Source organism: Mastigoproctus giganteus, chromosome 5 (assembly GCF_048544385.1).
Source record: "Mastigoproctus giganteus isolate SK-2022 chromosome 5, ASM4854438v1, whole genome shotgun sequence".
NCBI classification, from domain to species: Eukaryota; Metazoa; Arthropoda; class Arachnida; order Uropygi; family Thelyphonidae; genus Mastigoproctus; species Mastigoproctus giganteus.
This window is the reverse complement of record NC_143579.1, coordinates 202,621,871-202,641,517: the sequence shown is the minus strand read 5'-3', so window position 1 is coordinate 202,641,517 and position 19,647 is coordinate 202,621,871. Positions and strand designations below refer to the sequence as shown.

At 34.8% G+C, this 19,647-nt stretch overlaps 1 protein-coding gene across 1 annotated transcript in view; it reads right to left on the bottom strand.

Annotated features, from left to right (window-relative positions):
- LOC150086014 (uncharacterized) overlaps positions 1–19,647 on the bottom strand; it is an 84,399-nt gene that overhangs the window by 53,356 nt on the left and 11,396 nt on the right. The window contains exons 2-3 of the mRNA XM_090374771.1: positions 14,760–15,004; positions 3,772–3,930 (exon numbers count right to left, since the gene is read on the bottom strand). Of these exons, the coding sequence (XP_090230897.1) occupies positions 3,772–3,930; positions 14,760–15,004 (404 nt within the window). The remainder of the gene's footprint in view (positions 1–3,771; positions 3,931–14,759; positions 15,005–19,647) is intronic.

The window sequence follows — 19,647 nt, the reverse complement described above, 5'->3', positions numbered from 1 at the left end:
TTGGTGGTGACGGGCTCGAACCCCGGTCTAATCAAGAAGTGTGTGCTACGCACTGCTGCTCCTTCCCACCTGGCTACGGAGGCGCCTAAGCAACGTTGCCTGGCTTTCTTTAAATGCAGTGATTTGGACTTCACAAACATTACTTTGTTTGAGGATCATACCCATAAACATGTTTTGTCACTTGCAATGACCTTAGAAAAATTGTGGATCTTTACGAAGAGCTTTCTTGAAGATTCCAATACATACTGGATTCGGTTCTGCTTATCAGTCAACAAATAAAAAACAAATTTGGTGGCAAATCAGTCAAATCATGCATCAAAATGCTTTGACAGGATATAAACAAGAATCCCAACTCTCAGACAATCAGTGCCATGTATATATCATTTAACTACGACACACATCAGTTTAAATAACATTTCTCTTTTAAAGCTAAGTTCATGTATAAAACTTGAATTACCTATGTATTCCAATGGTTAAACATTAAAAAAGGGGGGGGGGAGAAAAAACCCACAAAACATTCATTTAACAAAGGAAAACAAATAATGAGAATCAACAACATTTTGCAATTCCTGTCACTTTGGTATTAGCATTCAATCAAACTGTAACAATAAAAAAAAAATCACAACTTCTGTCGACCATAAAGGAAAGTTAATGAATTCAATAATTCATTAAGTTGTCTCCTTTAAATTGTCCAGTTTATTAAATTCCAAAGTTCTTTTCCAATAAATCCTGCTAAACAACAACAAAAGTTAAAGTCACCAAACAAAAAAAAAAGCTTGCAAAGTAAAGTTTTTCTCCTCCAAACATATAAACATCTTCCCATAGCAAAGTGTGCAGCAAATGTGGCTAACTTTGAATGTTAACTGATTTGCAGCTGGTTATAGTCAATGTGTCTGTGCGTACTTGGCACTTTTAAATGATTTCTTCAGTTTCTCTAATGATCGGTAACTAACTTGTTTAAATTACTTTCATGCACAAATGTTTTTAAATTGAAAAAAACTCTTTAAAAGTTATAATATCTGGAAGTTGCATATTACATGTAGTGTGTGTGTGTGTGTGTGTGTGAGTGATCCTTTATGAAATAAAAAAGTGCAATGCATAAATGTAAAGGTACGAAAAGTAAGAAAAATAAGTGTCCCAGATCAGATTAATGCCATAATGGCATTACTACACAGTACAATAAAAGTATTCAAAGTGAGCTATTAGGCCAAGAGAATTGAATAAGAATGCATAAAGTACAATTAAAACGCATTCAAAGTGGTTTTATAACTTTTTGCATTATACTCTATACATAAATAAATACTTAATAATAAAATAAAATAAAAATAAAATAGGATACATTGAACGGTACATTGACGAGGGCTAGCACCATTCAAAATGTCCAATCAATAATCAGCAATAGCTATCTGTTTCTGTTTGTCAGCTGCAAGTTTAACTAGGTCCAAATAATCAAAAATTATCAAAATTAGCAGCAAACTGGCAGAATAACAGATAACCCGACAGATATCATTGAAGCAAATAATACAGGTGAAAGCCAACTATAAATTACATGTGGTATGAGCTATTTACCCATGAAAAAAATTTATTTACCATTGAAAAAGAAAATATTTAAGCTATTTACCAGTGAAAAGGAAAAAGAAAGTGAAAGCCAACTATGAATTACATGTGGATAAGAAGTATTTGAGCTACAGTAATACCCCGAAGTTACGCGATAGGTGGGTCCGACGAAAAGCGCGTAAGTCGAATTCGCGTAAGTCGGGGTAAAACTTTGTATATAAATACATATAAATTTTGCTTAATTGGGACCAAGGACTAACAAAAACACTAGTTTAGAAGAAAAATATTAATAAAATTGCAGTTCTTTATACATATTAATACAAAATATGTATTAAAAAAAACAAATGACTTACGTAAAAAAGTTATTTCGATGTCGATGGCTTCATAAAATCTAACAAATTCGTCTGACGACACAGCGCGTTCTTTTTTTCACGCAGAATTCCTTCGTAGCAAGCTAATAATTTTTTTATTCCTTGCTTTGTAGCTATAACGCGTTCTTCGTTGGAGACTATGTTTTCTAAAATTTTTAAGCCCTTTACAGTAAATTGAGCCCTTTTCAATTTTCAACCTGTCAAGTTTGCAATTGTCATGTGCTTTTCGCCGTTGCTTCATTTAGGCCTGTAGCACGTGCAATATCACATGGTCTTTCATTTCGCTCAAAGCGTTCCACAATTTCATATTTTTTCTCTATCGACAGAGGTGGACTGGCCATAAGCCTTACCGGGGAAACCCCGGTGGGCCTGTGTGATTTTGGCCATAAACCATAGTATGAGGCCACTATAAATTTTCCCGGGTAAGAATTTTTGACCCAGTCCGCCTCTGTTTATCGATAATTGCTTTTCTTTTTCTCTCTGAATCTGCAGTGTCTTCACCAGGACACTTCCTTTTCACACCTTTTAATTAAGTATTTTACTCATTTTTAGGGAATAAAGCACAATTACAAAACGAGGAGGCACGCTTGATACGCATAAACAAAGCTGCGCGCATGTAGCAACTGAATAAACAACACCATAAAGGCAGAGATACACAATTAACACCTCACATTTCTAGGGGTTACTACCATAAAACAATAAAAATCCAGTTGCGTTTCTGCTAGTGAAATCTGTTATAAACTGGTAGTAAACTCGATCTAATTGCATTTGCGATTATACCGATAGCTGGAATTGTGTTGGTTTTTACGTTATTATGGTGAAATGTGTTTCCCCTTCACTGATATAAAAAACATAAAAGCAGCAAAGTTGAATTTTGTTCATCTTTCGCTCTCATTCTCCGCCGTTGCACCGTATATCGATAACATATGAAAAACAACCTTGAAGATAGTGGGCGGCAGCGTTGCCAAACGAAAAAAATCAAGAACCGCGTAACTCCGAGTTCGCGTAAGTCGGGGTAGCGTAAGTCGGGGTATTACTGTATTTACCCATGAAAAAAATTATTTACCATTGAAAAAGAAAATATTCAGCATTAGCCTTTTCTTTTTTACTGGTATATAGCTTAAATATTTTATTTTTCAACTGTAAATAAATTTTTTTCACATGTAATAGCTCAAATACTTATTATACCACATGTAATTTATAGTTGGCTTTCACTTTCTATATTATCTGTCTACACTATCTGTCAGGTTATCTGTCATTCTGCCAGTTTGCTGCTAATTTTAATATAATTTTAAATAATTTTTGATTATTTGAACCTAGCTAAACTTGCAGATGACAAACAGAAACATAACTTTTGCTAATTATTGATTGGACGTATTGAATAGTGCTAGCCCTCATCAACGTACCATTCAATGTATCCTATTATCAATAATTGGCCTCATCATCATCATCATTATTATTATTTTATTATCAATTATTTTTTTATCTATAGGGTATAAAACAAAAAACTGACTCAAGCTATCTTAGCCTTTATAGGTTTCTTTGGCCTCATGGCCCACTTTGAACGCTTCTACTCTGAATACTTTTATTATAAATCCTTATTCTAAAGCCTGATTCTATATCCTTAAGTTAACAACCTGTTCTTCTGGCCTAATGACTCACTTTGAACATTTTTATTGTACTGTACTGTACAGTACTTTATATACTATTATTCAATATACTTCTTACATACTGATGTAATTATATATATATATAGTTGTAGACTGAATTAGACTTAAAAAGAATGTTCAAGTACAATGAAAAAAAATATATAGTGCAAACTGCTATGAAATGGAATAATTACCTTTAGTAACAAGAACCTTTTGACATCTAGCTGCAGCAGCACACCTGAGAATAGAACCCATGCTTCCTGGATCCTTGATGTTGTCACAGATCACAGTAATGGGCAAATATTCATTATGAGATGTGCTGGTATTACCAAGAGGCGGTTTCTTACACACTGCTGCAGAAATCATAAATCAATATTACAAATTAGAATCCTTGTTTTCTAGTAGTAATTTTTTCATCTTAAAAATGAATAGCATATTACTAGCGAAAACTTTTAAGCAGTTTACATAACAGAATGGGCATAACTTTGTATGTAATGGCTGATTGATGAACGAAACACTGAAAAGATAAAATATGAGTTTTTTCAGTACCATTTTTACACTACTATAAATCAGGCAATTTACTTTCTAGTACTTTTTTAATGCACAATTATTTCATACCCCAAATTACAGCTTTATTATTTTTGGCTTCTTGTACAATTAGTATAAATGCACATTCTAAAAGTAGCTTGGGGCCACTCATAGAATGTGCATTTAGAATGTACAATGAACGATAATTGTTAGGTTTTCTAACAAATATGTTGTAAGTAATCACAAAGCATGCATTTTATCAACTTACCAATATCTGCCTATTAAGCCAGTTTAGATTTTTGTACTTTGACTGTGATCTTATCTCCTGAAACAAAGAGTTAAACACAGAGAAGACAAGAGCAGTAATAGTTGGGGGGGGGGTACCAGCTGAGTGTCATACCTACAAATTCTTTGACCACATCCCTAACAAGTGAATGCACCCTTAAATTTAATAAGATTATTGGTTTCGTAAGTTTAATCATTTATAAGTTACATATAAATCAACTGTTGTGACAGTTTGGATTTCTCACTCACACAGGCTTGAAACATGAAGTTTCACAGTCAGTATTTCTTTTGATGATATAACTGTTTAAGAATTGTTACTGTTTTAAGATGAAAGACAAATTACATTTCAGTTAAACAAAAAAAAAAAAAGTTGTTTAATTTTGTCACTTACTTCACAATATGAAATATATGATGCTTTTATGTTCAAACTTTACTTTTATTTTATACAGGGTGATTCAAAAGCTGCACAACCCACAGTATAGTATATTTTCAGTTCTATTTCAAAATTATTATTATAAACATGTTATACAGGGTGATTCAAAAGCTGCACAACCTACAGTATATTTTCAGTTCTATTTAAAAATTATTATTATAAACATAATTTATAGTGTTTCGACTAAAAGGCACTGGGGCCTATCTCACTTATTTTTAGGTTTAGGCTATTTGTCATCTGGACCTTTTTTTGTTTGGGCTAAAATTTTTGAATTTTATGTTAAAATTGGGCTTTGTATTACCATTTTTAAATTTAAAATTTTGCTTAATAAACTGTTGCCTCTTTTTTTTTTTTTTTTTTCCAATGGAAAAGTTGTTTCCCATTTTTGGTTGGTCCAGGGGTGGGGAACCTTTCTACATTGGAAGGCCATATTTTATTTAACCAAGATACTATTAAGCTGCATGCTGAGAATTAAATACGTACATAAAAAAATTATATTTTTGTAGGCATTTACAATTTTATTTATAGCCTGCTATTGTATGAGGAATTTTAGCATTAGCATTAGTAGAGGCATTTGATGAAAGAAAGCAAGCTTATGCAGCATCAGCCAAAAAAAAATAAAAATAAATAAATAAATAAAAAATAACCACTTCCACTTCACCCCTCTGTTCGTTCGAAATACCTGTCCAGCTGAGCCTTAAACTTATTTAGGCTATCAACTTCCACGACAAGGGATGGAAGTCTGTTCCACCAACCAACCACCCGCTGGCTAAAGGCAAATTTCCTCACATCTATCCTACATCTGTCTTTCCTCAATTTGAATTTATGCCCTCTCGGGTGATTATTCTGAGCAAGAGGAAGAATCCCATCAGCATTGAGCATGCTCAAACCATTCAATGCTTTATACACCTCTATCAGATCACCTCGCTGGTGCCTAGTCTCCAGACAGTGTAATTTGCAAAACTTAAGCCTTTCTTCGTAAGAGCACCCCTTTGTTCCAGCATCTCTACATACTTCTTGAAACGAGGCCTCCAGACCTGTATACAGTACTCTAGGTGTGGCCTGACCATTGCCTTATACAAGGGAATGATCACCTCCTTATCCCTGCTAGAAAAATTTATATATATCATCGACAATACACCATGAGCTACTCTTGCAGCCTGTCTGCACTGCTCAGAAAACTTCATATCTGCCTGCACAACCACCCCCAGGTCCCTTTCATTCTCTACCACTGTCAGTGTAGTACCACAGAGTTGATACGTTGCTCTGCGGTTGCTGTTTCCCATATGTAGTACTTTACATTTGTCAATGTTAAACTTCATTTGCCACCTCTCAGCCCATCTGCTCAACCTTTCCAGATCCTGTTGCAGTAGCATAGTGTCAGTAGTGTCCTTGACAACCCTGCCAACCTTTGTATCGTCTGCAAACTTGGACATTAAGCTTGATATACCATCATCAATATCATTTATAAATACAGAAAACAATAATGGACCCAATACTGAACCCCGAGGGACTCCACTAATAACATTAGTCCACGATGAGCAGTGTCCATTGATTACCACTCTGTCTTCTCCCCCTCAACCATACCTTTATCCATAGCAGCAATTTGCCTCCAATGCCACACTGCTCCAATTTGTGCAGCAGTCTTCTATGTGCTACAGTATCAAAAGCCTTTCTAAGATCCAAGTATATAATATCAAAGTTATTCCCTGCATCCAGTTTGTTTGTGACTGCATCACAGTATCCAATCAAATTAGTCAGGCAAGACTTCCCCTTAACAAAACCATGCTATGTCTGACCTATAACTGAAGTCTTGCTTACTTCCTTTGCTGCCTCCTTTAATATAACTGGATAGATCCCATCCACCCCAGGTGCCTTTCTTGTATTTATCTTCAACAATTTCTCCTCCACTTTACTCTCAGTTATTACAAGATTCTCTAGCTTACTGCCAGAGTTGAATACACCTCTGGCATTCCCCTTGCTGAATAACTAACTCCTCATGTGTGAATGTCGATGCAAAATATTCATTTAGTTTGTTAGCTACCTGAGCAGGATCATCAACAGTTGACCCATCGATATCAAGTGGACCAATCTGATTCATCCCCTTCCTTCTAGAGTTTACATAAGTAAAGAACTCTTTGCTGTTTTTCTTTGCATCCCTTGCCAAAGATTTCTCGTAATCTGCATTCGCCTCCTAACCTCCTTTGTAACTTGGTTACAGATCAACTTGTATCTATCATAGGCTTCTGTGTCACGTGTTAATTTGTATGTATCCCATGCATTTTTCGTCTCTGCCATACGTCTCATTAGTTCATCTGACATCCACTTAGGCCTAAACCTTGAACAATATTTCTTAGTTGGTATGTAAAGCCTAGTAGCTTCCAAGATAAGTCCTTTGAATGCTTCCCATTTTGAATTTGCTGTTGGTAACATCATCAGTTGGTCCCACTGTATAGAATTTAAATACTGTCTCAGTCCATCATAGTCGCCTTTACAAAAGTAATAACCCTTCCCTTTACTCCTAATGGTAGTTACCTCTTTGAGTAAATCCCACTTCAGCACACTGTGATCACTGTCACCTAGTGGTTCATTTACCTGCAGATTCTTAATGCATGAAGAATCACTACTGATAATCAAATCAAGAGTATGACTCCCTCTAGTTGCCTCCCGAACATGATGATGTAGAAAACAATCATCCAATAAATCCACAAAAGCCTTGCTAGTGTGTGAGTGACCAGGCCCCAAATTCCAGTCAATATCTGGGAAATTAAAATCCCCCGTTATAAGACTCTCTGATTTACTGGCCCACTCTATTTCCCTGTACAATTTCTTATTATACTCATCAGAGTCATTAGGCCTTTAAACAAAAAAAATTAGTGAAGACATTTATTTGTTTAGCAAAGGTGATAACAAAACTAAAAATGGACGAACTTAGACAACAAAACATTTGACTTTTTTGTGACTGCTTAACGTCAGATGGTAGTTTGATATTTGGTTCCAACATTGTTGAGCCTAGTTTTAATTGGTCCTCCAAGTGAATATCTGTCATCTGAGATCCCAAGCTTGTTTTAATTTGTGTCATATATGAAAATGTTGATTCACAACAGCAGGTTGTGCCAAAAACAAGATAGCATTCAACGAGCATGTTGACGTAGACGTGGGTATTCAACAGCATTTTTCGACATTTGAAGAGGGTCCTTCTTAGCGTCAAATAGAGACTTCAGAATGTAATCTTCTGAGAGCTCAATTAATTACAGCTGTAAGTCATCAGGTGCTTTGGAGACCAATCAGGTGTGGTTGAAAAGCTAGTTTCAGTGCGAGATCATTTTTCTTAAAATCAGCAAACCTTTAATTGTATTCTTCGATCAGGGAGTCTAGAACAGCTATGTATTCTTTTATGTTACATTTCCTTAATGATTTGTTTGTATCCTGTTCATTAATTACTTTTGACAGTTCAAGAAAGTGTTCAGCTGAAAGTTCCTATAAGGTAAGCAAGGTTTTGAAAAAGGTCAGCTTTTTTTTGGAACGCCTGTATTTTAAGCCACATATCATACATAGATTTGGTTTTACCTTGCAAAAAATATTCAGATCATTTTGCTTTGACATTATATTACACAAAAATGCAATATCTCTGCAGAATTCCACTTTTGACATTTCACACTGTTGATTCAATTCCTCAAAAAAGCTTGCGATTTGTTTTCGCAAAGATAAAAGTTTGACAAGTATTTGTCCGTGGGACAACCAGAGCACTGACAGTAATGGCAGTGTGCTATTTCAACAGGATCTAGAAAATTTGGGAAGATAGGTTGAGAAGCGGCAACTGAAGTTTAACATTGACAAATGCAAGTACTGCATATGGGTAGAAGTAACCACAGAAAAACATACCAACTGTGTATTACTACACTTCGGGTGGTAGAAAATGAAAAAGACCTGGGAATAATTGTGCAGTCAGATATGAAGTTTTCTGAGCAATGCAGACAAGCTGCCAGAGCAGGTCATGGGATTTTGTCAATGATATACAGGAATTTTGTTAGCAGGGAAAAGGAGGTGAGTGTCCCTCTGTATGAGGCAATGGTCAGGCCACGCCTTGAGTACTGCATACAGGTCTGAAGACCTCATTTTAGGAAGGATGTAGATTTGCTTGAGCGTGTACTGAGAAGGGCAACAAGATTGGTGAGGGGAATGAAGGGGATCCTCTTATCAAGAGAGGCTTAAGTTCTGCAAATTGCAGCGGCTGAGACTAGGCACCTGCAAGGTGATCTGATTGAGGTATATAAGGCCTTGAATGGGTTGAGCACACTGAATTCTGATGGGATTCTTCTACTTGTTCAGATTATGAACCTAAGGGGGCATAAATTCAAATTGAGGAAAGACAGCTGTAGAATAGATGTGCAGAAATTTGCCTTTAGGCAGTGGGTGGTTAATTGCTGGAACAAACTTCCATCTGTCGTTGTTGAAGTTGATAGGTTAAATAAATTTAAGGATAAACTAGACAAACATTTAGAGGGAATGGTTGTGCGAATTTTTTTAGCTGATGCTGCATAAGCTCATACGATTGCTTTCTTGCATCACATGCCACGATTACTATAGAATGATATAGCAGACCCATGCTGGATGTTTCATCATCAAGCTGAAGCAGATTGCGAAGTTGGCGATATCGTGATGTATTTGCTCAAATGTAGTTTACAATACCCATAACTTTATTTAACGTGTCACTTAAAACAGTAGATTTGGCGCACAGATTCTGCTGATGAAGAATATAGTGAAAGGAAATCAAAGTATCTGGATCTGGCAATTCTTTCTGTAGTAACGCAACAAAACCCTCATGTTTTTCTCTCATGGAAGGTGCACCATCTACGCATAAAGTAAAGTGCAGCTATTATCAACCCATTGCAGGATGGAAGCCTCCTCAACAATTCATGCTGAGGGAAATGGACCATAATCTGCCACGCTGGTCCAGTGCGGGTTGGCAGATCGACCATATTCAGCAGTCAGGGGCTTGAACCCCGTTTACTCAAACAGCGTGTGCTACTACATTCCCGCTCCTGCCCACTCGGCTACGAAGTTAACTAAATTACATAAATTCATTTCATTTCACGGTATTTTTCTTTGAAGATGGTGAATATGTCAATTCCCCGTGTCCTGGCAGTAAGGGTACCCAAAGCCAGTAACTCCTCGTGACAATGAAAATCCACAGTTATAACACAAATCAAAAATAACACCAAAAATAATGTGCCAAGTCAGTAAACACCTGCGCTGAGTCAGTAGTGTCAGTGGATTCATCCAAGGCGATCGAATAACAAATGTCTTCGCTTTGGCATATTGCATGAAGCTGTTCTGTTATATTATGGGCTAATTAATGTTGCCGATCAGTTATGGTCCTCCTTGAAAGAGGTAGTTGTTTGTACTTCTTAACCTTAGCTTAATCTAAACATCCCACAACTTCACAATGCATTCTTTTATGATTTCCACATCACTAAATGGCTTACCTCTTCTTCCAAATATATATGCTACTTTATATGGCGCTTCAGTGATGTCAGTCCCTTGTCCTGACAGTTTCTTTCCATCTTTCCTTTTCTTAAGTGCAGACTTTCGAGGTTCTCCTTCTAGTTTAGCATATTTGTTGTCCTTATGAGTCACCTAATGTTGATATGCATTGTATTTCTTCACTGTTGCTAATATGGTGTCGCAGAGCAAACACATCATTTTATCGTTCACTTCAACAACATAATACTGCAATTCCCATTCTTCACTGACTACTCTCTTTTCTTCCTTTAATGCTCTTTTCTTATTACTTGACATAAACAGGTTACCAGTAAAAATGAAAAATGAAATACACAGATTGATTGAAGGTTCAATTTTAAAGGAAACAAGCACTGGAAACCTATGGCACTGGGGAGAATGACCAGAATGTCTACTGATAGCAGTCAGCGAGATGAGTCATTGCTGATAAGAAAGGCAACGTTGCCAAATGAAGTTCAGTTTCAAGTGGAAGTGATGCCATATCATCTATGTGGGAAACAATAATATTCTGTAAAGATTAGTGAATTAGAATAAATGCTTTATTTTGTATTTACTTTAATATATAATTCATTATTATTTTCCTTAACTAGAAAAGGCAATGCATACATTTTATTTAACATGTTACAGTTCTTTCTTAAGAAGCTCTCAGAGCTGTGACGCAAATCATTAGGTGGTTGCCAGTTCGGCAATTACCGAGTTGCCACTGACAGGACTCTCGCTAACTACACAGTTATTGATATAAATAATTTTACCTCTTCACTTTGTTTTGTCCTCTATCGATCTATCCAATATTTCTATGCCTTTTATGTTTCTTTTAGTAATCTATGGCATAAATGTAAGCTAATTTATATAAGAAGAATAATGATATATAAAAAAGAGAATAGATAAAATTTACCTTAAAAATATTTTGAGTTTGGTGTTATGTCAGTGTTGAATAATAAATGTCATAAAAGGTGGATTTTGCATTTGAGAGAAAGAGACAAAAGGCCACAACTGGTACCTCGAAAGGCCGCAGGTTCCCCACCCATGGTTTAGTCTAAAGACATCATATTTGTACTTCAGAAACAGAATATACACTGATTTTATTTGAAATAAAAAATACAACAGCCATTCACAAATAAACATCATATACTGAAGAGCATTAAGTTTTCTGTTTTGTGTTTTCCTTTAAATAAAACCAGCTAAAGTGCAGAGATGACATTTTTAGACTAAACCAAACATGAGAAAAAACTTTCCCATTAAAAATAAAAGCAACTGATTAGGAAAAATTTTAATTTAGGTATTCAGTCCAATTTTAACATAAATTCAAAAATTTCAACCCAAATATGGCAAAAAAAAAAGTCCATATAACAAATAGCCTAAACCTAAAAATAAGCAAGATAGACCCAGGTTCATTTTATTGAAATGCCCTGTATAACAGAGATTACAATAAATATTTAAAGTGTCCTCCTCCTCAAATATAATCACAGCACAAGCTCTCCTCAGAAACCGTTCAAACACAATAACAAACCTAACATGTCTGATGACTCTTAACATAGTGTTTGAACAGTTATTGTTGAAATTTCTGATTCAACATTGCTTTTATAACCTAAATTGATAACATGTGAAGGTTGTTAATACATACCTCTCCTTTCTAGGTACATTGGCATATATGAGTAAAGTGACTATTTGTCTTCACCACATGCATCTTTCTACATGTAGCAACTCAACTCCTAGTGGATGGATTACAGTAGCGCATCGTTAATCCGAACTAATTGGGACCGGAAGTAGTTTGGACTTCCGATTTGTTCGAATTTTTTAACTTATCAAAAATACTGTTCTGGAGACCAAAAAAAAAAAAAAAAAAAAAAAGGCTCAGTAAGTTTAGAAATAAAAACACTTAAGTTGTACTTATGTATTTTTATTCATAGGTAACAAAACAAATGGAACTTTTAGCCACAGTAACATGTGTATAGGCCTTCAGTTTGTTTGTCGATTTTCATGTATCATTTATTTTTGTTAATTGGTAAGCTACTAAAAGTGTAAATTTGTGCTTTATATCTTGAAATTTTATAGCCTGTGGATAATATTCATCCAATTTTCACTTATTAGAATTGCCATTTAACAGAATCAAAATTCAATTTGCAAATGTGATCACAATAACTGGCACTTACTGTAATTGTTTTACGGCAACAGCATAAAAAAAAAAAAAAATGCTGGCTCGTTTGGATTACTGATGTTCAGATTTTCGACGCTCTACCGTATTTAGTATTTGGCTCACTTAGAAAGAACTGTTTAGCCATTCCTAGCACACGCTCGTAAAGCGAAAACTCGTAAAGCAGGAATTTATTTCCCATGTTAAAAGTGTAAATTTTAGGCCCTATTTTCAATGTTAAAAATAGGGGTTACGTTATCAACATTGAAATTAGTTAACTAATTAGTTTGTTTAAACAATGATTGATTTAACCAAAGAAATGAAAACATAGTCTGTAAAATCAAGCAAATCATAATAATAGAGAAATTATTTATGACTTACAAATGTTAAAGAATGTTTATTCTTTTTCATTTGTAATGAGGTGATCAACGAGTGTGCATTTGACTAAATGCACACTCATTGATCATTTAATATTGGCTTGGCACTTGTTGGTTTGTTGCACAAGGAGGAGTCTTCTTCAGAAATGCTTCAAGAGGCATTTATTTCCAAGATAATCTTCTCTTTTCTTTTTAAATTTCAATAGCATGCATAAGCATTTTTTTAACGGAATGAACAAATTGCAACTAACACGATTTGCACAGAGTAACAAGTTTACAAAGCTTTAAAAAAAAAAAAAAAAAAAAAAGGGAATGAAGAATGAAGAGAAGATTCAGAAAATTTATTTTATGTTTTTTATATGATTGAAGATTTCAGTAAAGGGGAAACACATTTCACCATAATAAATAGATTCTAAATAGATTTTAAATAAATTCTAAAAAAACCACACAATTCCAGCTATCGGTATTTTTGCAAATACAATAACATCGAGTTTACTACCCATTTATAATTGCTTGCAGTAACAGAAAAGCCGAATAAACCAGAAAGTGTAAATTGGTTTTATTGTTTTATGGTCGTCACCTCCAGAAATGTGCTTTAGAAAAATATCACAAAGCCGTTCAAAATTGGTTCTTATAGCAGAACATATGATAATGATGAATGTGTAGTGCATTTTAATGATTTGAATTGGTAACTAATAAAATTTACACTATAAAAATGACCTTTTAGAGTTATCTAGCGAAAATTTCAACTTCCGAGGTCATGGAACGAATTACCAAAAAACAGTGTGTTATTGGGTTCACATTACGATATTTTCACGATATGATGGTGTCTCTGGAACAGATTAACATTGTAAAGCAGGGTACATTTTATTGTATAGCTATGTGCGTGGTTTGAAATGTAATATTTATGAATATTTAACATTCATTTTTTTGCAATTAATGTTCATATTTTCAATTTTGTTGATACTTTATACTTGAAAAAAAAAAAAAAAAAAAACTTGTAAACCCGGGAACTCGTAAAGTGAAAACTTGTAAAGCGGGAACTACCTGTATTTTATATAATTATGGGTTCTAAAGATTTAAAAGTGGAATAAAAAAAAAAAAAAAAACACATGGTACTTTAACTATCATTAACAAGCTCAATGTGATAGAACAACTTGAAAATGGTGTTCTTGGAGAAAAATTGCTGAAGAATTTGGTATTGGCTAACACTCTATGTCAGATTAAAAAAACAAAAAGAATCTATAAAGGGATTTGCCTTCAAATTCGGAGTGGGAAGTGATAAAAGCAGCATATGAAATAGACAGAAATTAAAAAAGCCAAAAGAAGTGTTGCTGGAAGAAGCTGTATTTAAGTGGCATTCAAAGCAGCGATTAAGTGGTGTTAGTGTACGACAGCAATGCCACCTGATAAATGTATAAAAAGGCAATACATTTATCCATCTGTTGATGGATAAATATATTTATTGTCTTTTTATAGTTTTTAAATAAAAACTCTACAGTGATTTTTTTTTATTTATTTTCATCAGCACTAGGTATATCATTAAATTTCCCATTTATTTGTGTTCTAATTTTTTTTACTTTTAGGGCTACCTTTTGCTTCACTAATCCAGATTATTGCTTAATCCGGATGACCTCTCCCACCAATTAATCTGGATTAGCAAGGATTTACTGTATTATAATCCATCAAATATAATCTCTCTCAAAGTGCTGTAGGATTATTATAATTGGCATAGATGTACTGGGAGATGTACACTCCATTTTTTTTAAAGAAAAGTTTAACAAGTTTTTTGAAACAGAAAGTGCAAAAAATATATATATATATATATATATATAAAATGTTTCTAGTTCATTTTGTCCATTAAGAGAACTAATAATCAAATATATTAAAATAAAGTTATACCCATTATTCCTGGACTAGTGGTTAAATCAGACCATAGCTTTAGAGTGTTGTACAAAACTTTGAAAACATCTACATCTGGATGGTCTTGAAGATTCAACCCTGACAAGTTTTCTCGATTGCAGAAATAAATACTCTTGATTTTCAAACCTGCTAACAATGCATCTTTGATCAGTCTTTTTCCTTCTAATAAGATAAGTCCACTTTTCTCTCTTTGCTTCTGTGACTTTACCATAGACATGATTTTCCTGTGAAGAAAAGAAATACTTTAGAAATAAATTCAGTTCCTGGTTAGGCTAGGAACCTAACCTTAGCAATTATAATAAAATAATTCAAAGACAGGAAAAAGCAAGGAAATACTGTATGCAATGCCTTCCTATACACAAATAAAATCTCACAGTTCAGAGTTTACATGTTGAAAATTACAGAATCTTTGCCATCTGTCAGCTGCTTCTTCACTGATGGTCAAAGAGGTGTATGACTTTATTTGATTCTTTGGTGAAGTAAGCCAGAGGTTTCTTGGGATTTGAAGACTGCTAAGTAGTTTCCTGCACAGACTACACATGGGATATTGATTTCTGCTTTTATAGGAAGCGCATCAGCCTGGCTCGTGTGTGCATGCGTCATGCAGAAGTTGTGAATAATGGCCACGGCTACAATAAAAATAGTCGTTTCTAATAGTCCTCCTGCATGTATGCATGATTGCAGTTTAGGCAGTTGACGGATCAGGTATTTACATTACAGGAGATGTCAGAAAAGAGATTCAAGGCACGCAGATCAGACTTGTAAAGTGACTGGATACTGGGAAAATGCCGTCACAGTCTCTGTTATGTGTCTGGATCAGATTTGGCACATTTCATTTCATAGAAAAGATTCCACTCAAAGTCTGATGGTGCATTTCTGCATGTTCATAAGGGCATGGGCATTACTTGTCTTGAAGCCTGTGTACTGTGATGTGAACAGGCAGCAATGGCCGACCGGGCTAGCCAGGTGTGTAAAGTGCCTGCCTGGCAACCCAAAGGTCACGGATTCGAATCCCACCTCGGGCTTGGATCACAGTAAAATGCAAAAAAAAAAAAAAAAGGGAAGCAATGAAACCACAGCTTCTGGTGCGAACTCAAAAATCAGTGATGAATTCCTGGCATTTCAAATTCCTTGTGCTTATATGCATTATTCCCAGACTAGTGGTTAAATTGGACCACTAGTCTGGGAATAGCTTTAGAGTGTTGTAAAAAAACTTTGAAAACACCTATATAGTCTGGAAGGGATTTTGTTAGCTAATTTTCGTAGCATGTTTCAGATCCTACTTCCAAGGTTTTCATTAGTAAATCTGGTAAGGCTTTCTATCCCTTCTTTCCATTTTGGAAAGATATAATCAGCAGTTAAGGAATTCATTATTTTGTTTTAAAGTAGGTGCTCCTAAAGTAAAACCGAAAATGATCATCTGGCAGTTTTGTAATTCTTGGCTTTTACAATAATGTAAAAGAAAATGAGGTAGTTGGGGTAAAGCTGGTGTGCTATGGCCATTCTGAAGTTAAGTGGGTTTTGCAGGATGGACTATTACCAGAAACAGCTCCAGAACAACCATAAACAGCAAGGCTGATAAAATCCCATTTTGTGGTAATATTTTATCAGCCATGCAGTTTAAATGGCTGATAATCCAGGATGCAAAGTATGTTATCTCATATTTCAAGGCATACTTTCAATATGAATAGTAAATGCTGAAAGAGATAAACTGCATATACTGACCTGATATCAAAATATATTTTCAATCTGTGATCTACCATTAATAGCACTGAGCTTGAAGCCAACCAAGAGAGTGGATACCATGGATTTAGTGAACTACAGTGTGTGAGTTAAATGGGAAGTTAATATAATAACTCTTGATTATCTAAGGTGGATTGGAAATAAATTTGCCCAGTTAATCGACAAAATGAAACAAAAGCTTATAAATACGACAAAAGTGTAAATTTATTTACATACACATTCTTATTTATAAAAGAGTGTGAGATTTATAGTGTGAGAAAATGTGATATAAATTTAATATTTATATCACATTTTCTGAGAGGGGGAGAAGACAGAGAGTGGTAATCAATGGACACTACTCATCGTGGACTAATGTTATTAGTGGAGTCCCTCAGGGTTCAGTATTGGGTCCATTATTGTTTTCTGTATTTATAAATGATATTGATGATGGTATATCAAGCTTAATGTTCAAGTTTGCAGATGATACAAAGGTATCATCTGGGTTGTCAAACAAAGGGTTGTCAAGGACACTACACTACTGCAACAGGATCTGGAAAGGTTGAGCAGATGGGCTGAGAGGTGGCAAATGAAGTTTAACATTGACAAATGTAAAGTACTACACATAGGAAACAGCAACCCCAGAGCAACGTATCAACTCTGTGGTACTACACTGACAGTGGTAGAGAATGAAAGGGACCTGGGGGTGGTTGTGCAGGCAGATATGAAGTTCTCTGAGCAGTGCAGACGGGCTGCAAGAGTAGCTCATGGTGTATTGTCGATGATATATAGGAATTTTTCTAGCAGGGATAAGGAGGTGATTATTCCCTTGTATAAGGCAATGGTCAGACCACACCTAGAGTACCGTATACAGGTCTGGAGGTACTCATTTCAAGAAGGATGTAGAGATGCTGGAACGAGTACAGAGAAGGGCAACAAGATTAATTTGGGTGCTCTTAACAAAGGGGTGCTCTTACGAAGAAAGGCTTAAGTTTTGCAAATTACAGTGTCTGGAGACTAGGCACCGGCGAGGTGATCTGATAGAGGTGTATAAAGCCTTGAATGGTTTGAGCATGCTCAATGCTGATGGGATTCTTCCTCTTGCTCAGAATAATCACCTGAGAGGGCATAAATTCAAATTGAGAAAAGACAGATGTAGGATAGACGCGAGGAAATTTGCCTTCAGCCAGCGGGTGGTTGGTTGGTGGAATAGACTTCCATCCCTTGTCGTGGAAGTTGATAGCCTAAATAAGTTTAAGGCTCAGCTAGACAGGTATTTCGAACGAACAGAGGGGTGAAGTGGAAGTGGTTATTTTTTATTTTATTTTATTTTTTTTTTTTTTGGCTGATGCTGCATAAGCTTGCTTTCTTTCATCAAATGCCTCTACTAATGCTACTAATGCTAATGCTAATATAAACACATTTTTTGAAAAAGGAAACAATCAAGTTTGTTTTTTGCCTTTGTTTTGCCTTCCTAATAATTTCAAAACATCATCTTGCTGGAAAGGGTGGCATGTCTTTATGTCAATTTATGTAGTTGAGCAGAAACTCATTCAACTTTACATTTTGGCATCTTTTTCATGTTTGATTTGTTCATAGTGCAGGGTCATCTAGGTGTCTCCCTGCTGGCTTGGCTCATAGCACCCAGCCAACTTGACTGTTTCAGTTGCAAATTTCTAAGTTAGATTACAATGATCCCAGAATTCTGAGATAATGGTTTATGGACTGTGATTCTTTGTGTTCCTTGAGTGTAATCTGGTACATCTTCTTGTGTCTGCAACTCACATAGCAATAATATATAGTGATTTTTTTTTTTTTTATTTTACTAAAATCATAAAACTAATTAATTTTAAATCTCTTCTTAGACAGCATGTGGTCCCCTTCTGCCACGATTGGCCTTCAAGAAGGAACTGCTCAATATATTCCCGTTATTTGAAGAATCTGTTATTTTATGAGACTTGATTGTGACTTTGTGTGTGTACACATTTTTTTTTTTTTTAAGGAGTAAATCTTAAATTTTAAAGATGTATCTATATTGTTGTAAATATACAGTAGAGTTGTCAAGGTTTTTCCAGGACCACCTAGTACAATAAATAAAAATTTAAAATAAATAAAAAAAAAAAAAAATGAGCTGAAATTTCTGTTCAACAAAAAGAATAATCCTTTTCCATTTTAACATGATGGATGCACAGGGACTCAAATTTTTAAAAGCTCTAAGTGGAATGTTAAAATTCACCATACAGCAGCAAAACTACAAAAATTATTTTTTAATTTATCCAACCACGCTTTAATTTATCTCACCATCTGACTTATAAATGTTCTTGTTTATAGTCTAGCACAACCACCAGGTCAGTAGAGTTTCCAATAAATCATCAATACAAACTTTAATCATATTTAGCAATCACGGGCTTGAACCCCAGTCCACTCAAAGAGTGTGCAGTACTGCACTCGTGCTCCTGACCACTCAGCTATGTCAGGCCTAGTGAAATATGATTAGAGTGAGCTAATGGGCAGAAAGCAAATGTAAAGATGTGGTTTCTTATAAAATGCCTGTAATAGATTCCACATATTTCTTTTTATCTGATTTCTATGGGCCAGTTAAGTTAACCCACGTCCCAAATAATTGAATATACTGTATTTTTAATAGGGAGAAGAACCCCAGTGAGAAAGGAGCAAAAATTCTTAGGCTCCTAGAATGTTTATTCTTCAGGACTGGTCTCACATAGCAATAATATATAGTGATTTTTTTATTTTTTTTTTATTTTACTAAAATCATAAAACTAATTAATTTTAAATCTCTTCTTAGACACATTTGCATATTTATATGCATAATTGCCTGTCTTCTCTATCTCCACCCAAAATTTCATTAAAATCAGACAAATAGAAACCTAGCAATAATTTTTTTTCCCCCTTCTATACAAACTATGGGAAAAAAAAAAAAAAAAAAATCATAGATTAAATGTAGTTTTAATGCAGTATTGTTAGCGTAGTCTTACAAAAAACACATGCTTTGCATGTATTATGCAAGGTGAAAGAATGGTGTCACTTGGGAAGATCTCGCTTTCTCTCTCATAACTGTATAATATTTTATTACTTATTTTTTATACATTTTTGGTGTCTCTCTCTCTCTCTCTCTCCATATATATAA